This window comes from Paramisgurnus dabryanus, chromosome 16 (assembly GCF_030506205.2).
Source record: "Paramisgurnus dabryanus chromosome 16, PD_genome_1.1, whole genome shotgun sequence".
NCBI lineage: Eukaryota > Metazoa > Chordata > Actinopteri > Cypriniformes > Cobitidae > Paramisgurnus > Paramisgurnus dabryanus.
The window spans coordinates 30,051,401-30,076,390 of record NC_133352.1 but is presented as its reverse complement, the minus strand read 5'-3'; the positions used below and the strand labels follow the sequence as shown (position 1 = coordinate 30,076,390).

Below are 24,990 nucleotides of genomic sequence, written 5' to 3'. Positions count from 1 at the left end.
CAGCGTCACTCTCTCTTTACAGATATCAGATGTGAATGATAACGCACCTGTTTTTGAGAAAAGCTCTTATGAGGCCTTTATCCAAGAAAACAACTCACCGGGTCTTTCCATCTTCACAGTCCGAGCCATAGACGCAGATTTTAACCAGAATGCTCGCGTGTCTTACATACTGGAGGACTCCTCTGTTAACGGGGTCCCTATCTCCTCGTTAGTTTCCGTCAGTGCTGATAGTGGAGTCATACACGCAGTGCGATCTTTTGATTACGAGCAGATCAGAGATTTTCAGTTCCGCGTAAAAGCCCAAGATGGAGGCTCCCCTCCTCTCAGCAGCAATGTGAGTGTGAAAATAATAATTCAGGACCAGAATGACAACGCGCCTCAGGTTCTGTACCCGGTCCAGTCTGGTGGTTCTGGTGGCAGAAGTGGGTTATCTGGTCACTAAAGTGGTCGCTGTTGATGTTGACTCTGGACAGAATGCCTGGCTCTCATATAAACTGCAGAAAGCCACAGACAGGGCGCTGTTTGAAGTGGGCTTACAGAATGGAGAAATAAGAACTGTACGTCAAGTGACAGATAAAGATGCTGTGAAACAAAGACTCACTGTTGTTGTGGAGGACAACGGGCAACCTTCTCGTTCAGCTACAGTCAATGTTAACGTGGCGGTGGCGGACAGCTTCCCTGAAGTGCTCTCGGAGTTTACCAACTTTACGCACGACAAGGAATACAACGACAACCTGACCTTTTATCTAGTCTTGGCTTTGGCTGTAGTTTCGTTTCTCTTTATCGTCTCTATCATCGCGATACTGTCGGTGAAATGCTACAGATGGAGACGCGAGCGGATGTTCTACAAATCTGGAGCGAATCTTCCAGTTATTCCGTATTATCCGCCCCTTTACGCAGACTTAGGTGGCACAGGAACTTTACAGCACGTGTACAATTACGATGTTTGCAGAACCACTGACTCCAGACAGAGTGATCTGAAATACGTCAGACCTTACAGTGAGAGCATCATTAGTCTGGACAACAGTGGAACACAAACACTTACGCATGCGCAGCATAAGAAACTGATTAATGGAGATATTGATGATCAGGTGAGCTTTACTGTATTTCTTTCTCCTGATTAGAATTGTTTTCCATAGTTTTATTTTACCACTTATATAGGTTGTACGTCTGTCTGTGCGTTTTTTCAAAGTTTCAGAAGCTGTGACTAGGGTCAAATCTACAGTCTCATTTTTTTGTTCAGTGTTTCTTTTTTGTGGTGGCTGTGCTACGCTACCCAGTTTAGTGACATTTTCCAAGCCTCTGTGTTTTGGGAAAAAAATTACTTCACTACTTTCACTACATTCTAAAGCATAGAATCATACTATATTCCTTGATATCCCATATTAAAATTGTTTTAATACCTAATTACATTAAAATTGTGTGCTTTTACTTGAGTAAAAGTACAAAAGTACTTTTTACTTAAGTAAAAGCAAGAAAGTACTAGATGTTTAATGTACGTAATAATTGTTATTATTATTATTATTATTATTAAAGTAAATATTAAATATAAAACAAAACTTTTATTTAGGAAATTTAGTGGAGTAAAAACTTTGATAATATGCTTTGCAATGTATGTTTTCCAAAGAAAAACACTGATAAAATACGAATACTTCAAAAATTAATTTTAAGTAGAAAGTAAAATACCTATGCACTGCCCACCTCTGCATCACATCAATATATTTTATTTAGACAGTCATTCGAAACATGTTTTTCATCCAGCTATTAGCGTTGCATTGTACTTTACTCGACATTTGCTTTCCAGGCTTTTTAAGCTATATGTAGATTTTGTTTAGTTTTTGGAAGTTTTTAAAAGTCTTATTTTATTTATTTTTACTGGTGACACCGATTATTTACATTTGTCGTTGATAACTACGCATTTGAGACATTAATATCATAATTGAAGGACGTCCACTGAGGCACAGTGTAACTTACACATTGTGATTTTTAAATATTTAATTTTGCAACAATTGAATTAGCCATTTATCTTGATGGATACTTTAATTTTATGACTATTTATTTAATTGTTTGTTTTTTTCCACCAAACGCGTCTGATTTAAATTTTATGCATAAAAATACAACTGTTTTCAGTTGTTTCTGTAGTTCATGAGAATGGACTCAAAGTGCCGCTATTGGTCAGTGTGTCACAGTTTAGAGAGCAGATTTTTAGCAGTTCCACCCCCATCATCTCAATATTATAAATAAGAGAGAAAGGCTGAAGCTGAGCACACAGTCTTGAGGAGGAGAGATAACAACATTAACGGAGATAAACAATTGAAAATCTATCTATATTTACATGCTATAGTTTTGCTATTTATACACTGGACATATATCGATTATTCTCCACACATTTTGGATTGTTACATTTTATCCCAGTCTTCATTTTCCTGCTCTTTTGCTGAATATCGGACAGAACAATGGCGCGGCAAGTACTGCTGTTTATTTGGTTTCTTTCTCTTAGTTCAGCTCACGGGCAGGTCAGTTACTCCATTCCTGAGGAAATGTCGAAAGGCTCTTTAGTCGGTAACATAGCGCAGGATCTGGGTTTAGATTTAAAGAGACTGAAATCTGGCAAAGCCCGAATTTATACAGGAGACAGCGCTGAATACATCGAGCTGAATAAAGACAGAGGAGTCCTCCTTATCAAAGAGAGAATAGACCGAGAGGCGCTATGCGGACAGACAACGCCTTGCGCACTACATTTACAGATTATTCTGGAAAACCCCATAGAGTTTTACTCCGTTACTGTCGAAGTAACCGATGTAAATGATCATTCACCGTCTTTTAAGAGGGATGAGATGAAATTTAGAATCAGTGAGTCAGCTGTTACCGGGGCAGTATTTTCTTTAGAGAGAGCGATGGATTTGGACGTTGGTATTAATGGCCTACAGACGTACTCGCTGAAACCCTCTGATAATTTCGCATTAAAATTGCAGACGCAACCTGACGGTAGTAAAATAGTAGATATGGTTCTTCAGAAACAGCTGGACCGTGAAAAGCAGGAACATTTGTCTCTGGTTTTGACAGCGATAGATGGAGGTGATCCACAGTTATCTGGTACTGCGCAGATACATATTACTGTATTAGATGCCAATGACAACGCGCCTGTTTTTACGCAGAAAATTTACAAAGCGACTATAGTCGAGAATTCTCTCAGAGGAACGGTTTTAACGACAGTAAGCGCCACTGATATGGACGAGGGTTCAAACGGTAAAATAAAGTATTTCATCACAAATAATCTCGACGCTGTCAAAGAATTGTTTGAAATTAACGAAGAAAATGGAGAGGTGAGAGTAACAGGGATTATAGATTACGAGAAAGCTCAACATTATCAAATTCATGTACAGGCTACCGATGACGGAGGTCTGACTGATTCTTCTAAAATCGACGTAGACTTGATTGATGTAAATGACAATAAGCCGCTCATCAACATAATGTCTAAATTAACCACCCTATCAGAAAACTCTTCTGGCACAGTTGTGACTGTAATAAACGTGCAGGATCCAGATGCGGGAGAAAACGGTAAAATACAATGTTCTATAAACGAAAATATTCCTTTTACACTGACGGGGACTAATGCAAATTTTTACAGTTTGGTCAACGATGGTGATTTAGATCGAGAGAGGGAGTCTCAGTATAATATCAGTGTGACGTGCGCTGATGAAGGCGTGCCGTCTCTTTCCAGCAGCGTCACTCTCTCTTTACAGATATCAGATGTGAATGATAACGCACCTGTCTTTGAGAAAAGCTCTTATAAAACATTTGTTCAAGAAAACAACACACCGGGTCTCTCCATCCTCACAGTCAGAGCCAGAGACTCAGATTTTAACCAGAATGCTCGTGTGTCTTACATACTGGATGACTCCTCGGTTAACGGTGTCCCCGTCTCCTCGTTAGTGTCGGTCAGTGCTGATAGTGGAGTCATACACGCAGTGCGATCTTTCGATTACGAGCAGATAAAAGATTTTCACTTCCGCGTAAGGGCGCAAGATGGAGGTTCACCTCCTCTCAGCAGCAATGTGAGCGTAAAAGTAATAATTCAGGACCAGAATGATAATGCGCCTCAGGTTCTGTACCCGGTCCAGTCCGGTGGTTCTGTGGTGGCTGAAATAGTGCCTCGTTCGGCAGATGTGGGTTATCTGGTCACTAAAGTGGTCGCTGTTGATGTTGACTCTGGACAGAATGCCTGGCTCTCATATAAACTGCAGAAAGCCACAGACAGGGCGCTGTTTGAAGTGGGCTTACAGAATGGAGAAATAAGAACTGTACGTCAAGTGACAGATAAAGATGCTGTGAAACAAAGACTCACTGTTGTAGTGGAGGACAACGGGCAGCCCTCTCGTTCAGCTGCAGTCAATGTTAACGTGGCTGTAGCGGACAGCTTCCCTGAAGTTATATCGGAGTTCACCGACTTTACGCAGGACAAGGAATACAACGACAACCTGACTTTTTATCTAGTTTTGGCTTTGGCCGTAGTTTCATTTCTTTTTATAGTGTCTATCATTGCCATACTGTCCGTTAAATGCTACAGATGGAGACGCGAGCGGATGTTTTACAAATCTGGAGCGAATCTTCCAGTTATTCCCTATTATCCGCCCCTTTACGCAGACGTTGGGGGCACAGGAACTTTACAGCACGTGTACAATTACGATGTTTGCAGAACCACTGACTCCAGAAAGAGTGATTTGAAATATTTCAGACCCTGCAGTGAGAGCATCATTAGTCTGGACACCAATGGAACACAGACACTCACGCATACGCAGAGAGAGAAAGTGATCATTGAGAATCCTGATGATCAGGTAAGAGTGAATTTTTTAGTGAATCTGCAGTCTAATCCTCTACGATTTGAATAGTTGGCTGTTCTTGGTGTGCAAGCGTTGTCAACGGGATCGCACCTTTTACAGGCAGTTACCACCAACATTTTGCTATAATGTTGCAACCCAATCTCAAGGCATGTCGTGGTATAATATTTGATTTATTTATTCGTGTTCATGGACACGATTTTCCGCTTTTTTGTGTCACTCCACACGGATTTCTTAATAGTTTTTGTGTCCATAGCACAACTTTCTTTTTTTGTGTGTCATTTTATATTTTGGTTTCTCAAATTTCCTTTGCTTTGTTGCTTGAGGTTAGACAACGACGTTCTGTTACATTTCAGACATCCTAACCCAAACCTCAAATCTAATTACAACCTGAAGCACCAATATTTTAAAAATTGGAAGAAAAAAATATAAAATTCAATGTCATCGTCTGTATTTTTGGTTACAAAACGACTAGAGATTGTTAAAATCCAGATTAAATCTCTTCTTTTTAATGACCAAGGTTGAATGCCCTTTACATTTGTTTAAGATATTAACTTTGATTAAAGCTTTTGTGTTTTAGTCCCTCATTTTCAATTAAGTAAGTTTTTCCTGGATTCGTTGTTGTGATCCGCTTCTTTAAAATTTAACTTAGACGTGAACTCATTTTTACTAATACTGTTTTTATGTTTAATACAATTTTTATGTGATATTTGAACATTGCAATTTAGATGTATTTCTAGTCTTGCGTCTAGAAATACATCTAAATTGAACTCATTTTTACTAATACTGTTTTTATGTTTAATACAATTTTTATGTGATATTTGAACATTGCAATTTAGATGTATTTCTAGTCTTGCGTCTAGTAGATAGCAGTTTGTAGCGTTTGGTAGTTTCGTTGGTTTCCCTTTTGCAATTCCTGTATTGTGTTTATTGACTTTATAAACATTTACACTTTAAACGCTATTTACATTTATTTATTTATTTATTTGGTTGTTTATTGCGACCCACGATTTGTCTTACAATTAAATATTTAGGGCTCTTTTATCTGTGCTTGTCGGGTAAAAGATTTCAGCACTTTTGTCAGCGTCGCTGGCCATGGTCCTGAATGCAGTCATGAGTTCTGCAGGCTGTTATTCATTGTCCCTATTTGAAAGAGCATCTCTTTGAGATCATCTACCCACTCTCAGTCATACATGAGGATTGCATTGATTTATTGTTAATTATTTGTTTTGCTTCCCTGATTAGTCAGAAAACATTCAAAATTTGAACTGGGGAAGACGTGTTTTTTTATTTGAGAATACTTTATAATTTTTATTTTAGATAATTTTTGTGATTGACAAGTGGATCTATTTGAATATATCTGTAGTTCATCTGACTTGACTCGTAGTGCCGCTGTTGGTCAGCGTATCACATTTTAAAGAGCAGATCTGCTGCAGTTCCACCCCCATCATCTTCATAATATAAGACAGACGAAAGCTGAATGTTCAGTCTGAAGAGGACAGAGAACACAGTGATGCATAATTTCGTTATTTTATTTTATTTGGGATAAAAATCTCTGTTTTAATTTGCTTAGGTCGATGTATGTATCAACTTTAGTCTTTTTGACTAGTATTCAATGGATTAAACATCTTTTCCTCTCATCTCGTAGAAGTGTCAGACAGAACAATGGCGCGGCAAGTACTGCTGTTTATTTGGTTTCTCTCTCTCAGTTCAGCTCTCGGGCAGGTCAGTTACTCCATTCCTGAGGAAATGTCGAAAGGCTCTTTAGTCGGTAACATAGCGCAGGATTTGGGTTTAGATTTAAAGAGACTGAAATCTGGAAAAGCCCGAATTTATACAGGAGACAGCGCTGAATACATCGAGCTGAATAAAGACAGAGGAGTCCTCCTTATCAAAGAGAGAATAGACCGAGAGGCGCTATGCGGACAGACAACGCCTTGCGCACTACATTTACAGATTACTTTGGAAAATCCAATTGAATTTTATAGCGTTACAGTTGAGATTTTAGACGTAAATGACAATTCTCCTGTCTTTACAGTTAAGGAAATGAAATTTGATATTATTGAATCGTTACCATCTGGATCTAAATTTGTGTTAGAGAGAGCAGTGGATGATGATGTCGGTATAAACGGTGTGCAGAGTTACTCTTTACAGCCTGCAGATCATTTTGCATTAAAAACACAAGATATGCCGGATGGTTCTAAAAATGTTGAAATGATTCTTCAAAAACCTCTCGACCGTGAGAAACAAGAGCATCTTTCACTTGTACTTACTGCTGTGGACGGAGGAGACCCACAAATGTCTGGCACAATGACAATTATAATCACTGTAGAGGACGCAAATGATAACGCGCCAGTTTGCTTTCTGCCTGTTTATAAAACCAGCGTTGCAGAAAATTCACCAAAAGGTACGATTTTAACTACTGTTAAAGCGTCTGATGCAGACCAAGGACAAAACGGTAAAATCGAATATCATATATTAAAGTCATCAAGTGTGACCAGTAATCTCTTTGAAATAGACAGAAATGAGGGAGTGTTAAGGTTATCTGGCGATATCGACTATGAACGTGTTAAGCATTATCAAATTGACGTTCAAGCGAGAGACCCTGGTCGTCACTCTGACACTTGCAAAGTGATTGTTGATGTAATCGATGTAAATGATAACAATCCAGTTATTAATGTAATGTCTAAACCAAGCGCTCTTTCTGAAGACTCAAAAGTGGGCACTGTATTGACTATTTTAAATGTCCACGATCCAGATTCGGGTGAAAATGCAAAAGTTCAGTGCTCAGTTACTGTTAACATCCCCTTTACATTGACGTCAACGGCGAATAATTTCTTTAGTTTAGTAACAGACAGTGATTTAGATCGAGAGAAGGAGTCTCAGTATAATATAAGTGTGACGTGCGCTGATGAGGGCGTGCCTTCTCTATCCAGCAGCGTCACTCTCTTTATACAGATATCAGATGTGAATGATAACGCACCTGTATTTGAGAAAAGCTCTTATGAGGCCTTTGTCCACGAAAACAACTCACCGGGTCTATCCATCTTCACAGTCCGAGCCAGAGACGCAGATTTTAACCAGAATGCTCGCGTGTCTTATATACTGGAGGACTCCTCTGTTAACGGTGTCCCTATCTCCTCGTTAGTGTCCGTCAGTGCTGATAGTGGAGTCATACACGCAGTGCGATCTTTTGATTACGAGCAGATCAAAGATTTTCAGTTCCGCGTAAAAGCCCAAGATGGAGGCTCACCTCCTCTCAGCAGCAATGTGAGCGTGAAAATAATCATTCAGGACCACAATGACAACGCGCCTCAGGTTCTGTACCCGGTCCAGTCCGGTGGTTCTGTGGTGGCTGAAATAGTGCCTCGTTCAGCAGATGTGGGTTATCTGGTCACTAAAGTGGTCGCTGTTGATGTGGACTCTGGACAGAATGCCTGGCTCTCATATAAACTGCAGAAAGCCACAGACAGGGCGCTGTTTGAAGTGGGCTTACAGAATGGAGAAATAAGAACTATACGTCAAGTGACGGATAAAGATGCTGTGAAACAAAGACTCACTGTTGTAGTGGAGGACAACGGGCAGCCCTCTCGTTCAGCTACAGTCAATGTTAACGTGGCGGTGGCGGACAGCTTTCCTGAAGTGCTTTCGGAGTTCACTGATTTTACGCACGACAAGGAATACAATGACAGCCTGACTTTTTATCTAGTCTTGGCTTTGGCTGTAGTTTCGTTTCTTTTTATTGTTTCCATCATCGCCATATTGTCAGTCAAATGCTACAGATGGAGACGCGAGCGGATGTTTTACAAATCTGGAGCGAATCTTCCAGTTATTCCGTATTATCCGCCCCTTTACGCAGACGTGGGGGGCACAGGAACTTTACAGCACGTGTACAATTATGATGTTTGCAGAACCACAGACTCCAGAAAGAGTGACTTGAAATACGTCAGACCTTACAATGAGAGCATCATTAGTCTGGACACCAGTGGAACACAGACACTGACGAATGCGCAGAATAGGAAACTGATCAATGAAGATAATGATAATCAGGTGAGCTTTTCTGAGATGTTTTTCCTCATGACTAAAAGTGTTGTCGATTTAGTGTTTATTTGACTTTTTCGTATGCTTTCATTCACATTTCTATAGACAGTACGTCTGTCTGTGTGTGTTATAGAAACTGTGACTATGTCGAATCTCTAGTCTTATTTTATTGTTCTGAGTTTCTTTTTCATGTGTTTACATCGCGTCAAAACCTTTAGAGAGCCAGAACACAAATTAGCGTTAACGAATTTACTTAACAATTTTTAAAATAGGTTTTATTTTTTATAGGCTATACTTTAGATTTCGTTTAATGCTATTATTCTAGGAATACAATTATTATTGCTTGATTTCTCCATGGTTTCGACAGGGTCATATAATTATATTAAGTTCTTCTGACCATGGTGCTGAAATGCAGGAGACTGGGTAGCAGCGCCATTTGTTGGTCATTTTTATTTGTTTGTCTGTTGGTAGTTTATTTGTTTCTTTCTTTCTTTGAAATTTTAAATATTATTATTTTTCCGTACTGGTAAGTCTTTCTAACTATAAACACAGTATGCAATTAAATATGATCAGTGAAGGAGTCTTAGCGAGTATAGACGTGGCACAGATCATAAGTTATAGATGGTGCTTTTTTAATCAATTAACTTAATATTTGTAACATTTAAAATAGTAATTTATCCAAAAGAAATACTGTAATTTTGTTGACTTTTTTATTTATTTATTTTTCGACTTCAAGCGTCTGGTTTACAATTTTATGCATAAAAATCAAACTGTTTTCAGTTGTTTCTGTAGTTCATCAGAATGGACTCAAAGTGCCGCTATTGGTCAGTGTGTCACAGTTTAGAGAGCAGATTTTCACCAGTCCACCCCCATCATCTCAATATTATTAGAGAGAAAGGCTGAAGCTGAGCACACAGTCTTGAGAAGGAGAGATAACAACAATACCGGAGATATTGAATTTAATGTCTTTAGGAATTTACATGCTTTTGTTTTACATTGGACATAAGGATTTTTCTTTACACATTTTGGATTGGTATATGTAATCCCAGTCTTCATCTTCCTGCTCTTCTGCCGAATATCGGACAGAACAATGGCGCGGCAAGTACTGCTGTTTATTTGGTTTCTCTCTCTCAGTTCAGCTCTCGGGCAGGTCAGTTACTCCATTCCTGAGGAAATGTCGAAAGGCTCTTTAGTCGGTAACATAGCGCAGGATTTGGGTTTAGATGTAAAGAGACTGAAATCTGGCAAAGCCCGAATTTATACAGGAGACAGCGCTGAATACATCGAGCTGAATAAAGACAGAGGAGTCCTCCTTATCAAAGAGAGAATAGACCGAGAGACGCTATGCGGACAGACAACGCCTTGCGCCCTACATTTACAGATAATTGTGGAAAATCCAATGGAGCTATATTCCGTTACTGTCGAAGTTACAGATGTAAATGATCATTTGCCGTCTTTTAAGAGGGATGAGATGAGATTTAGAATCAGTGAGTCAGCTGTTACCGGGGCAGTATTTGCTTTAGAGAGGGCGATGGATTTGGACGTTGGTATTAATGGCCTACAGACGTACTCGCTGAAACCCACTGATAATTTCGCATTAAAATTACAGACGCAGCCTGACGGTAGTAAAATAGTAGAAATGGTTCTTCAGAAACAGCTGGACCGTGAAAAGAAGGAACATTTGTCTCTGGTTTTGACAGCGATAGATGGAGGTAATCCACAGTTATCTGGTACTGCACAGATACATATTACTGTATTAGATGCCAATGACAACGCGCCTGTTTTTACGCAGAAAATTTACAAGGCGACTATCGTGGAGAATGCTCTCAGAGGTACGGTTTTAACAACAGTAAGCGCCTCTGATATGGACGAGGGCTCATACGGTAAAATAAAGTATTTAATCACAAATACCATAGACGCTGTTCCAGAATTGTTTGAAATTAACGAAGAAAATGGAGAGGTAAGAGTAACAGGGATTATAGATTACGAGAAAGCTCAACATTATCAAATTCATGTACAGGCTACTGATGATGGAGGTTTGACTGATTCTTCTAAAATCGATGTAGATGTGCGTGATATAAATGATAATAAACCGCTTATAAATATAATATCTAAATTGTCCACCATATCAGAACAATTTGGCTCTGGCACCGTGGTAACAATGATAAACGTGCAGGATCCAGATGCGGGAGAAAACGGAAAAATACATTGTACGATAAACGAAAATATTCCCTTTACGCTGACGTCAACTAATACAAATTTTTTCAGTTTGGTCACCGATGGCGACTTGGATCGCGAGAGAGATTCTCAGTATAATATTAGTGTGATTTGTGCTGATGAGGGCGTGCCGTCTCTCTCTAGCAGCATCACTCTAACTTTACAGATATCAGATGTGAATGATAACGCACCTGTCTTTGAGAAAAGCTCTTATGAGGCCTTTGTTCAAGAAAACAACACACCGGGTCTTTCCATCTTCACAGTCAGAGCCAGAGACGCAGATTTTAACCAAAATGCTCGCGTGTCTTACATACTGGAGGACTCCTCGGTTTACGGTGTCCCCGTCTCCTCGTTAGTGTCCGTCAGTGCTGATAGTGGAGTCATACACGCAGTGCGATCTTTCGATTACGAACAGATCAAAGATTTTCATTTCCGCGTAAAAGCTCAAGATGGAGGCTCACCTCCTCTCAGCAGCAATGTAAGTGTGAAAATAACAATTCAGGACCAGAATGACAACGCGCCTCAGGTTCTGTATCCAGTCCAGTCTGGTGGCTCTGTGGTGGCTGAAATAGTGCCTCGTTCGGCAGATATGGGTTATCTGGTCACTAAAGTGGTCGCTGTTGATGTGGACTCTGGACAGAATGCTTGGCTCTCATATAAACTGCAGAAAGCCACAGACAGGGCGCTGTTTGAAGTGGGCTTACAGAATGGAGAAATACGAACTGTGCGCCAAGTGACAGATAAAGATGCTGTGAAACAAAGACTCACTGTTGTAGTGGAGGACAACGGGCAGCCCTCTCGTTCGGCTACAGTCAATGTTAACGTTGCGGTGGCGGACAGCTTCCCTGAAGTAATCTCGGAGTTCACTGACTTTACGCACGACAAGGAATACAACGACAACCTGACTTTTTATCTAGTCTTAGCTTTGGCTGTAGTTTCGTTTCTCTTTATCGTGTCTATCATCGCGATACTTTCGGTGAAATGCTACAGATGGAGACGCGATCAGATGTTTTACAAAAATGGTGCGAATCTTCCAGTTATTCCGTATTACCCGCCCCTTTACGCAGACGTCGGTGGCACAGGAACTTTACAGCACGTGTACAATTATGATGTTTGCAGAACCACTGACTCCAGAAAGAGTGATCTGAAATTCGTCAGACCTTCCAGTGAGAGCATTATTAGTCTGGACACAAGTGGAACACAGGCAATCACACATGCGCAGAATAAGAAACTGATCAGTGAAGATTTTGACGATCAGGTGAGAATCTTTTTTAAAGCTTATCTGTCCAGCAAGTAAATTGGTTTATTGGTTTGTGTCTACGTTTTTATGTTTCATGTTAGCTCATCGCATTCGAAAGATAATAATATAGTTGCAAATTTAAAATGAGTAATAAATGTCTACACTGGCATTGGATGAATTAAAGAGGTTAAATTTGAAATACATATTATTTGAGTTAGAATAAACCATTCATACTCTTAAATAAATGCATATATTTATCAGAACACTTTATTTTTTATAATTTTTGAGGTTGAAATTAGATAAGAAACATGAATTGAAAGAAGCTTTTTTTTTAACTTATTTTCAATATTGTATTTTCGCGTATTCCACTTTAATAACCGACAATAAACAATGACACCTCGTGATTCACCATCCTCCGCTAACCTAATTTATATTCAAAGGCACACAGATATTTTGTTTGTGTAGTTGTTGTAACTTAGATGCATATATTTATGCAACAATCTGTCCAGAGGCTGCTGATGGGTGAACTTTATGCGGATCGAGGCTGAGCTGTTCATTAAAATTGATATTAATATTAGACCTTAGGCTTAGCTTATCAGTTTGTTTCCGAAACTCGGATAATATATACATATAACTGAAATCAGTTTGTCGGATAAAGAACCCCTTTTTAAGCAGAGAATAAGTACAACAGTTGCACAAATCACACTGTGGCGCATACGTGCTATGACCAATACGCTTAAATCTTTTTTAAATGTATAAATGTAAGGTCTAACATTTCTAGTATTTTAGAGAGGCTCAGGCTCGCTTGCCTCTGTTTTCAGCGTCTTTATTCAGCGACTCGGCTTTGCGTCTCTGGCCATGGTCCTGAAATGCTCCTTTCCTTTTGTATTGTTTTCATGGGGAAGTGTAGCGCCTGCTGCTTGTCCTGAAACTTCCACTATATGTTATGCTTTATAGCACAATTCATTATTTTAGAATATATGTCATATTAAGGTAAAAATATTTATTTATCATCACTGAAAATATGAAAAGTTTAAGCTACTTATTTTCCTTCACTTACATTTTTTGTTAAATCTTTTATATTTAATTAGACTCAGAGGTTTCACAGTGTAAGAATTCCATTGTGTAGTGCAGCAGAGTGTTTTCTTTATAACAATAAAGCTCTTGAAACGTAAAAAAGTGTTTTACCTTCACGGTGATTGTTTATTGCGAAGGACATTTGCTGTTACTATAGTGTTTTGTTCAAATTAAGTGTTTTTCTAAAACATTGCTAAAACTGAGTAAAAGTGGATCGATTTGGGTTGTTTCTGTAATTCATCAGGATGGACTCAAAGTGCCGCTGTTGGTCAGTGTGTCACAGTTAGAAGACCAGATTTTCAGCAGTTCCACCCCCATCATCTCGATATTATAAGAGAGAGAGAAAGAGAGCCTGAAGCTGAGCACACACAAGTCTTATGAGGAGAAGAGATTACACGAATCACGGATATATATAATTTAATGTCTATCTGGATTTACATTTATTTTACTATTTTATGTTTTGGACATATACGGATTTTTCTCCACACATTTTGGATTGGTATATTTAATCCCAGGCTTTATCTTCCTGCTTTTCTTCCGAATGTCGGACAGAACAATGGCGCGGCAAGTACTGCTGTTTATTTGGTTTCTCTCTCTCAGTTCAGCTCTCGGGCAGGTCAGTTACTCCATTCCTGAGGAAATGTCGAAAGGCTCTTTAGTCGGAAACATAGCGCAGGATTTGGGTTTAGATTTAAAGAGACTGAAATCTGGCAAAGCCCGAATTTATACAGGAGACAGCGCTGAATACATCGAGCTGAATAAAGACAGAGGAGTCCTCCTTATCAAAGAGAGAATAGACAGAGAAGCGCTATGCGGACAGACAACGCCTTGCGCACTACACTTACAGATTATTTTGGAAAACCCAATGCAATTATACCGCGTTACAGTGGAGGTAACAGACATAAATGACAATGCACCGATGTTTAGTAAGAAGGAGATGAGATTTGAAATTACCGAAATGTCTTTAGCAGGAGCCCGATTTATTTTGGAAAGGGCTATTGATCGTGACGTGGGTCGAAATGGTCTGCATAGTTACTCTCTCCAGCCCACAGATAATTTTGTTTTAAAATTTCAGAATCTCCTCAATGCAAATGAAGCCGTTGAAATGGTTCTTCAAAAACCTTTAGATCGCGAGAAACAGGAGCATATTACTTTAATTTTAACAGCTTTTGACGGAGGCGAACCTCAGATGTCTGGCACAATGCAGATACACGTTACAGTCTTAGACGCAAATGATAACGCCCCTGTTTGCTCACAATCCGTGTACAAAACAAGCATAGCTGAAAATTCTCCCAAAGGCACGGTTTTAACAACAGTTAGTGCATCCGATAAGGACCATGGTTCAAACGGTCATATATTGTTTTCCATTTCGAGTACAGCAGACACGGCAGCAGAGACTTTTGAAGTAGACCCCGATTTTGGTGTTGTGAAACTTATTGGGGGCATAGACTATGAAAAAAATAAGCATTACCAAATTGATGTTCAAGCACGTGATGGGGGCGGTCATACAGATTCATGTAAGGTCGTTGTTGACATAATTGATGTCAACGACAATAGTCCATCTATTAATATTATTTCAAAATCAACCCACATATCAGAAGATTCCAAATCTGGCACTGTTCTCGCAATATTGAACATACAAGACCTTGACTCCAATGAAAGCGGGAAAGTTCATTGTGACTTGAATGGGGATGTTCCTTTCATTATTCAGTCCTCGCCTGATGGGTTTTACAGTTTAGTGACAGACGGTGATTTAGATCGCGAGAGACAGTCTCAGTATAATATCAGTGTGACGTGCGCTGATGAGGGCGTGCCTTCTCTATCCAGCAGCGTCACTCTCTCTTTACAGATATCAGATGTGAATGATAACGCACCTGTCTTTGAGAAAAGCTCTTATGAGGCCTTTGTTTTAGAAAACAACACACCAGGTCTTTCCATCTTTACAGTCCGAGCCAGAGACTCAGATTTTAACCAGAATGCTCGCGTGTCTTACATACTGGAGGACTCCTCTGTTAACGGAGCGCCCGTCTCCTCGTTAGTGTCCGTCAGTGCTGATAGTGGAGTCATACACGCAGTGCGATCTTTTGATTACGAGCAGATCAAAGATTTTCAGTTCCGCGTAAAAGCGCAAGATGGAGGCTCACCTCCTCTCAGCAGCAATGTCAGTGTGAAAATAATCATCCAGGACCAGAATGACAACGCGCCTCAGGTTCTGTATCCGGTCCAGTCCGGTGGTTCTGTGGTAGCTGAAATAGTGCCTCGTTCGGCAGATGTGGGTTATCTGGTTACTAAAGTTGTCGCTGTTGATGTTGACTCTGGACAGAATGCCTGGCTCTCATATAAACTGCAGAAAGCCACAGATAGGGCGCTGTTTGAAGTGGGTTTACAGAATGGAGAAATAAGAACTGTTCGTCAAGTGACAGATAAAGATGCTGTGAAACAAAGACTCACTGTTGTAGTGGAGGACAACGGTCAGCCCTCTCGTTCAGCTACAGTCAATGTTAACGTGGCTGTGGCGGACAGCTTCCCTGAAGTGATCTCGGAGTTCACCGACTTTACGCACGAAAAGGAATTCAACGACAATCTGACTTTTTATCTAGTGTTGGCTTTGGCTGTAGTTTCGTTTCTGTTTATCGTGTCTATCATCGCGATACTTTCGGTGAAATGCTACAGATGGAGACGCGAGCGGATGTTTTACAAATCTGGAGCGAATCTTCCAGTTATTCCGTATTATCCGCCCCTTTACGCAGACGTAGGAGGCACAGGAACTTTACAGCACGTGTACAATTATGATGTTTGCAGAACCACTGACTCCAGAAAGAGTGACTTGAAATTCGTCAGACCTTACAGTGAGAGCATCATTAGTCTGGACACCAGTGGAACACAGACAATCACACATGCGCAGAATAAGAAACTGATCAATGAAGATTTTGAAGATCAGGTGAGAATCTTTGTATAAAGCTTTTTTGTTCAGCAATTAAATTGGTCTAGTGGTTCACATTTTTGTCTGAGTTTTATACTGTGTTTCATTTTTTTTCATTCCATTCGAAAGATAATAAGTTGATATTTTAAAAATGAGTAATAAATATCTACATTGGTATTGGATTAATAAAAGAGGGTATATTTGAAATGCATATTAGTTCAGTTAGAAAAAATAATTAATGCTCTTAATAAATGCATATATTTATAAATTATTTGATATTTTGTTTTAGGTTAAAATTAGATTAGAAAAATGAATTGAAAGAAGCTTTTTCTTTGACTTATTTTTAATAGTGTATTTTCGCGCCTTCCACTTTAATAACCGACAATAAACAATGACAACCCGCGATTCAACATCCTCCGTTTACCTAATTAAAATTCAAAAGGCACACAAATATTTTGTTTGAGTAGTTATTGTCCCTTATTAGATGCATATATTTAATTTGTCCAAAGGCGGCTGATGGGTGAACTTTATGCAGATCGACGCTGATGTGTTCATTAAAATTTATCATTTTATTATCAGACCTTAATCTATCAGTTGATTTGTTTCCGAAACGCGGATAATATATATATACATTTAATTGAAATCAGTCTGTCCGATAAAGAACCCCTGTCAAAGCTAAAAGTAAGTATACAACTAATCAAACTGTGGCACCTACATATTTTGAAGAATATACTTTTCAAAAATTATGTATGAATGTAAGGTCTAACATTTCTAAGATTTTAGAGAGGCTTAAGGCTCACTTGCCTTGTGATGAGCCGCCGCTGCCTCTGTTTTCAGGCAGGGATTTAAATGCGTCTCTGGCCATGGTCCTGAAATGCTCTCTTTCCTTTTGTACGGTTTTCTTTGGAAAGTAGCGAATGCTGCTTATCCTGGAACGCTTTATAGCACAGTCATTTATTATTTTAGAATATATATCATATTAAGGTTTAATTTTCCATTCATCATCATTGAATATCTGGATAATTTGAGCAGCTACCCATTTTTCTCCACTTACATTTTCGTCAAATCTTTTATATTTAATTAGACTCCGGTGTTTCACAGAGTAAGAATTTCATTGTATAGTGCAGCAGAGTTTTTTGTATGACAATAAAGCTCTTCAATCTTGATAAAGTGTTTACCTTTATGGTGATTGTTTATTCCGATGGACATTTGCTGTTACTATATTTGTTTCTAAAACATTTCTGAAACTGTGTGAAAGTGCATGGGTTTGATTGTTTCTGTAGTTCATAAGAATCGTCTCAAAGTGCCGCTGTTGGTTAGTGTGTCACAGTTTAGAGAGCAGATTTTCAGCAGTTCCACCCCCATCATCTCAATATTATAAGAGAGAGAGAGAGAGGCTGAAGCTGAGCAGTGTTACATGAGGAGGAGAAATAACACGAATCACGGAGTTATAGAATTTAATGTCTATCTGGATTCACGTGTCATTTTTTTACTGTTTCATGCTTTGGACTTAAAAGGATTTTTCTACACACATTTTGGATTGATACTTTATTCCAGGCTTTATCTTCCTGCTCTTCTGCAGAATGTCGGACAGAACAATGGCGCGGCAAGTACTGCTGTTTATTTGGTTTCTCTCTCTCAGTTCAGCTCTCGGGCAGGTCAGTTACTCCATTCCTGAGGAAATGTCGAAAGGCTCTTTAGTCGGTAACATAGCGCAGGATTTGGGTTTAGATTTAAAGAGACTGAAATCTGGCAAAGCCCGAATTTATACAGGAGACAGCGGTGAATACATCGAGCTGAATAAAGACAGAGGAGTCCTCCTTATCAAAGAGAGAATAGACCGAGAGGCGCTATGCGGACAGACAACGCCTTGCGCACTACATTTACAAATTATTCTTGATAATCCAATGGAACTGTTTCGAGTAACTGTTGAAATTAAAGACATAAATGACAATTCTCCTATTTTTAAAAGAAACGAGAGACGATTTGAGATAAGTGAATCGGCTGTCATAGGATCAAAATTTGTGCTGGAGAAAGCGATAGATGCAGACATTGGCTCGAATGATCTGCAAAGTTATTTTATACAGCCTACCGACCATTTTAATTTAAAACTTCATAGTCAGAGTGATGGGAGTAAAAAGGTTGAGATGATTCTACAAAAGCCTTTAGACCGAGAAAAACAGGAAAACATGTCTCTGGTGTTAACGGCAGTTGACGGTGGAGAACCACCGAAATCAGGGACCGTTCAGATACATATAACTGTGCTTGATGTAAACGATAATGCTCCCGTTTTTACTAAACCTATGTATAGAGCAATTATTACTGAAAATTCCCAAAGAGGCACTTCAGTCATCTCTGTTGCAACCCTATATCACGAAAATGCGTGACTATTTCACGCATGGACCAGCGTGACAATGTCACGCTTTGCCGCGTTTGAGCGTGAGCATGTCACGCTTTCTGTTTGTGTCACTGTCACGTATTGGTTACTCAACTTTTTTGTCCTATTTTCAAACCATTGTCGCTTCGGTTTAGGGTTAGATTTGGTGCTTGTGTTATATGTCACTTTAAGTATTTGTCACTTTAAGTATTGGTTTATAAAAAAAAAAGATACAATACTTATTCTTTTATATTTTCTAAACTTTAACCAATTGTCACCTGACGTTGGGGTTAGAGTTTGTTTAGGTAAGGGTGTCATTTTATGTAAATCTAACCCTAAACCGAAGCGACAATGGTAAGAAATTAGGACAAAAAAGTTGAGTAACCAATACGTGACAGTGACACAAACAGAAAGCGTGACATGCTCACGCTCAAACGCGGCAAAGCGTGACATTGTCACGCTGGTCCATGCGTGAAATAGTCACGCAATTTCGTGATACTGGGTTAGCGCTTCCGATTCAGATAAAGGGACAAATGGAGAGGTTAGTTACCTAATTGGAAATAACGATGGCGTGTCTGATATTTTTCAAATAGATGAAAATGGTTTGGTGACGCTGGTCGGAAAACTCGACTTCGAAACATCCAAGCATTACCAAATTGATATAGAAGCAGTAGATAACGGTGGGCTGTCAGATTCTAGTAAGATAATCGTGGACGTGATTGACGTAAATGATAACGCGCCTGTCATCACTGCTATGTCAATATCTACAGCGATACCCGAAGATTCTCCACAAAGTACAGTGATTGCCATCATCAGTGTTAATGATCCGGATTCCGATAGTAATGGAGAGGTTCGATGCCGTGTAAATGAAAATATTCCTTTTACGATTAAATCCACTTCTAATGGATTTTATAGTATTGTGACAGACAATGATTTAGATCGCGAGAGAGAGTCTCAGTATAATATTAGTGTGACGTGCGCTGATGAGGGCGTACCCTCTCTCTCCAGCAGCTTCACTCTCTCTTTACAGATATCAGATGTTAATGATAACGCACCTGTCTTTGAGAAAAGCTCTTATGAGGCCTTTGTTTTAGAAAACAACACACCAGGTCTTTTCATCTTTACAGTCCGAGCCAGAGACTCAGATTTTAACCAGAATGCTCGCGTGTCTTACATACTGGAGGACTCCTCTGTTAATGGAGCGCCCGTCTCCTCGTTAGTGTCCATCAGTGCTGATAGTGGAGTCATACACGCAGTGCGATCTTTTGATTACGAGCAGATCAAAGATTTTCAGTTCCGCGTAAAAGCGCAAGATGGAGGCTCACCTCCTCTCAGCAGCAATGTCAGTGTGAAAATAATCATCCAGGACCAGAATGACAACGCGCCTCAGGTTCTGTATCCGGTCCAGTCTGGTGGTTCCGTGGTGGCTGAAATAGTGCCTCGTTCGGCAGATGTGGGTTATCTGGTCACTAAAGTGGTCGCTGTTGATGTTGACTCTGGACAGAATGCTTGGCTCTCATATAAACTGCAGAAAGCCACAGACAGGGCGCTGTTTGAAGTGGGCTTACAGAATGGAGAAATAAGAACTGTACGTCAAGTGACGGATAAAGATGCTGTGAAACAAAGACTCACTGTTGTAGTGGAGGACAACGGGCAGCCCTCTCGTTCAGCTACAGTCAATGTTAACGTGGTTGTGGCGGACAGCTTTCCTGAAGTGCTCTCGGAATTCACCGACTTTACGCACGACAAGGAATACAACGACAACTTGACTTTTTATCTAGTCTTGGCTTTGGCTGTAGTTTCGTTTCTTTTCATCGTGTCTATCATCGCCATATTGTCAGTCAAATGTTACAGATGGCGACGCGAGCGAATGCTTTACAAATCTGGAGCGAATCTTCCAGTTATTCCGTATTATCCGCCCCTTTACGCAGACATAGGGGGCACAGGAACTTTACAGCACGTGTACAATTATGATGTTTGCAGAACCACTGACTCCAGAAAGAGTGATCTGAAATATGCCAGACCTTACAGTGAGAGCATCATTAGTCTGGACACCAGTGGAACACAGACACTCACGCATGCCCAGAATAAGAAACTTAATGAAGACAATTCCTTTGATCAGGTGAGATCAGACGAGTGTTTATGATTTTTACTTTTTAATGGATATTTCATGATCATTTTTATACTTTCTAAAGTGTTGGTGTGAACTGTAACTGTAAAAAGTGTTTACTTGTAGCATACGGTTGATAAAAATCATGACTGCTTTGTTCTTCCTAAATATACCTATAAATGGTGACGATGTTGTATGATATAAGATGGCATTATGGTGATTGTATGTTTTACATATTTTGTACTTTTTTAAAATACTTTAATTAAATTTGGTTGCTTTGAAATATACATTATTTGATCATACATTTAACCAGTTAAAAGGTTTCTACTGTAGCCTTCGTGACTGCGATAGTATGGGGCTTGCAATAATGTGAGATAAAGTGAGAGAACTGTGAGGTAATAATTGAAGTGAAATAAAAGCTGAAATCTGTTAATAAAATTACAGTAATCTACAAAGAGCATGTGGTTCACATAAAATTAAGTTAAATTTAAAACTTCATTTTTTTCACAGCCAAAACAAAAAAGTAGGTTGAAATTACTTGCATAACTTCATGCTGCACATTTTTTACAGTGACTCTAAATAAATACAATATGTGCTATAAAATCGTGTAATTTATTGTTATGATGATATTTATATTTATATTTAGGAATGATAGTAAGGTCATCAAATTTTAAAAGAACACAAAGTGAAGTACGGAACTTTTTGTAGTAATCATGTTTAACAAATTATGTTTAATTAATCATGTTTTTTATCAAATTCAGATTATTATATTTGAGCGTCTTCACATATCTTAGCTAAATTAGAGGTCTGTACTTTCTGGTTATCATCTTAGTCGACTCATGGAATGTTTATTAACCGTTTTGAATGAATTCCCATTGTTATTGTTGGCCACCTTTCCTTTAATATCCGCAACAATGCAGTTTTTATAAATAGTGATTTTGTAGCTTAATTTGCTGTTGCAAATAGTTATTTAAATAATTGTATGCTTTAGAACATGAACATTAAAACCAAAAGATTTTGTAAATCAATTTTTTTGTAATATTCCACCCAAAAAAGTGTTGATACGGTGCGTATTTGCTAAATATTTTTTTTGTTTTTATGTAATCTTTCTCTGGTGCTCTAAGTGCCGCTGTTGGTCAGTTTTTAAAGTTGTTTCAGACCCTCCTTTATTTTCTGTCGTGATATAGTCTGCGGAATATCTCTTTCATTTCAGACGCACTCATTGAAGGCTTGAGACATTTGTTGTCCTATATTTTCGAGTGACGTTTTAAGGATTTTATATTTCTGAATCTTTTCGTCTTTGTCTTGGCTTCTAGAGTATGTGAAATGATTTGCAAAATGTTTTGCCTTTGTTCTTCTAATTCCCGAGGAAGCGCATCGTCGACTGCGACATGGCTAATGCAGCATCTCGCGCTGTGCGTCTTTGTCATGGCAGTTGCGCACGGGCAGGTCCGTTATTCTGTTCCAGAGGAGATGACAAAAGGTTCACTTGTGGGAAATATCATTCAGGATCTCGATTTGGATGTTAAGAGGCTGAAATCTGGTCGTGCGAGGATCTTTACTGAGGACAGTCGTGAGTACATCGGTCTGAATGTGGATAAAGGGACTCTGGTAGTGAAAGAGAGGATAGATAGAGAGGAGCTGTGCGCGCAAGTGTCTCCCTGCTCCTTACACTTTCAGATCATTCTAGAAAACCCAATGGAGCTGCACAGAATCGATGTGGAAATATTAGATATTAATGATCATGCTCCTGGGTTTATGAAAAAGGAGATAACATTGGAAATAAGTGAATCAGCCTTGTCTGGTGCTCGCTTCTCAATCGATAGCGCTAACGATCCAGATGTAGGTCTAAATTCGATTCAAAAGTATAAATTAAACCCAACTGATCATTTCACAGTTAAAATACCTGCTCAGCTGGACGATACAAAATACGTAGAGATGATTTTGCAAAAGTCTTTAGACAGAGAAATTGTTGGGGAACATAAATTGATCTTAACTGCGTTTGATGGCGGAAACCCTCAGAAAACAGGTACGGTCAAGATAAACGTTATTGTTTTAGATGCAAATGACAATGCACCTGTTTTCAGTCAGGCCGTCTACAGGGCGTCTATTCCAGAAAATATTTCAGAAGGATCTACTCTTTTAAGGGTTAGTGCATCGGATGGAGACATTGGGTCCAATGGAGAGGTTAGATATTCTTTTGCTCAGAGCAGTCAAAGTGTATCTAATCTATTCAACATTGATTCTGTTACCGGGGATATTGCAGTTAACGGCCAGTTAGATTTCGAGAAATTAAAAAAATATGAATTATACGCAGAAGCTGCAGACAAAGGAGGATTAAAGGACACTAGCAAAGTGCATATCGACGTAACAGATATAAACGACAATGCACCTATAATTAGTATAATTTCTTTCTCAAATCATGTGGCTGAAAACTCAGCTCCAGAGACTGTTATAGCAATGTTGAATGTCAAAGATTTGGATTCGGGCAAAAATGGAATAGTAAAGTGCTATATTCCTCAATCTTTACCTTTCAAGATAAAGTCATCCACCACAAATTATTACAATCTGGTCACTGATGAGCTTTTGGATCGTGAAAAAATCTCCGAATATAATATAACAATAACAGCTACTGACGAGGGCTCGCCCTCTTTCTCTACTAATAAAACCTTAAATCTGAAGATCTCTGATGTCAATGACAACGCCCCTGTTTTTCAGCGTCAGTCATACACCGCATATGTGATGGAAAATAATTCACCCGGAGTCTCTGTTTTATCCATTAAAGCGCATGACAAAGATTCAGGTAATAATGCGCGTATTTCATATTTTCTAGAGGATACTCTTGTAAGTGGCGTCTCTGCTTCAACGTATATTTCAGTAAATGCGGAGAGTGGAGAAATTATTGCAGTTCGTTCTTTTGATTATGAGCAAACAAAAGAATTTAACATTCGCGTAAAGGCGCAAGACGGAGGAAACCCTCCTCTCAGCAGCAATATCAGTGTGAAAATAATCATCCAGGACCAGAATGACAATGCGCCTCAGGTTCTGTACCCGGTCCAGTCTGGTGGTTCCGTGGTGGCTGAAATAGTGCCTCGTTCGGCAGATGTGGGTTATCTGGTCACTAAAGTGGTCGCTGTTGATGTGGACTCTGGACAGAATGCCTGGCTCTCATATAAACTGCAGAAAGCTACAGACAGGGCCCTGTTTGAAGTGGGCTTACAGAATGGAGAAATAAGAACTGTACGTCAAGTGACAGATAAAGATGCTGTGAAACAAAGACTCACTGTTGTAGTGGAGGACAACGGGCAGCCCTCTCGTTCAGCTACAGTCAATGTTAACGTGGCGGTGGCAGACAGCTTCCCTGAAGTGATCTCGGAGTTTACTGACTTTACGCACGACAAGGAATACAATGACAACCTGACTTTTTATCTAGTCTTGGCTTTGGCTGTGGTTTCGTTTCTCTTTATAGTTTCCATCATCGCCATACTGTCAGTCAAATGCTACAGATGGAGACGCGAGCGGATGTTTTACAAATCTGGAGCGAATCTTCCAGTTATTCCGTATTATCCGCCCCTTTACGCAGACGTAGGTGGCACAGGAACTTTACAGCACGTGTACAATTATGATGTTTGCAGAACCACAGACTCCAGAAAGAGTGATCTGAAATTCGTCAGACCTTACAGTGAGAGCATCATAAGTCTGGACACCAGTGGAACACAGACACTCACACATGCGCAGAGAGAGAATAATGATCCCAATAATTCTTTTGACCATTTGAGACAGGGTGAAAAGGTATGACTTATTATTTTTTATTTTATTTTATTTTATTTTTTGCAAGAATATCCCATTTTATTTAGCCTCGCTTGTTCTGTCATTATGTGTACATAATATACTGTTTTATTCAAATATGTAACTCTTTTCGCTTTTTGGGCCCTTTCTTTTTCTTGTGATAATATTTTTTGTTTATTAGGTCTCTTTAAAAAAACTTAATACATAGTTTCACCTGCTTTACTTTTTTTATTCTATAATAGATTATATTTAATATGCTATATAACGAAGTAAAGCAAAATATTTTTTTTTATTAATATCATAATAGTATTTCAAATGTAATATTTCTCTGATGCTCTAAGTGACGCTGTTGGTTTAGTGTGTGGGGGTTTCAAA

General features: G+C 39.2%; 2 protein-coding genes across 21 annotated transcripts in view; both read left to right on the top strand.

The window, feature by feature from the left end:
• LOC135760957 (protocadherin gamma-A11-like) overlaps positions 1 to 24,990 on the top strand; it is a 162,067-nt gene that overhangs the window by 96,343 nt on the left and 40,734 nt on the right. Inside the window, exon 1 of one of the 20 annotated variants that reach the window (XM_073812142.1) lies at positions 1,874 to 4,838. The exons of 15 other annotated variants lie outside the window; for them this stretch is intronic. In XM_073812142.1, the coding sequence (XP_073668243.1) occupies positions 2,457 to 4,838 (2,382 nt within the window). In that variant the 5' untranslated portion in view covers positions 1,874 to 2,456. Of the gene's footprint in view, positions 1 to 1,873; positions 4,839 to 6,290; positions 8,892 to 9,633; positions 12,358 to 13,453; positions 16,358 to 22,013; positions 24,619 to 24,990 lie in introns of those variants that run through there. 4 more of the 20 variants (XM_073812140.1, XM_073812141.1, XM_073812137.1 and 1 more) reach the window with 4 other exon arrangements.
• LOC135763095 (protocadherin beta-16-like) lies at positions 17,923 to 22,060 on the top strand. Its single transcript, XM_065275326.2, has 3 exons — positions 17,923 to 18,722; positions 19,224 to 20,838; positions 22,040 to 22,060. The coding sequence occupies exons 1-3, from the start codon at positions 17,923 to 17,925 to the stop codon at positions 22,058 to 22,060; spliced, it is 2,436 nt and encodes an 811-aa protein (XP_065131398.2).

What these genes read in the sequence shown, in the direction of transcription:
- LOC135763095 (XM_065275326.2), top strand. Translation starts at nt 17,923, where the DNA reads ATGTCGGACAGAACAATGGCGCGGCAAGTACTGCTGTTTATTTGGTTT. An exon ending in ACCCTATATCACGAAAATGC is followed by an intron (nt 18,723 to 19,223) that starts GTGACTATTTCA and finishes ATACTGGGTTAG; the next exon opens with CGCTTCCGATTCAGATAAAG. An exon ending in AAGACAATTCCTTTGATCAG is followed by an intron (nt 20,839 to 22,039) that starts GTGAGATCAGAC and finishes CTTTCATTTCAG; the next exon opens with ACGCACTCATTGAAGGCTTG.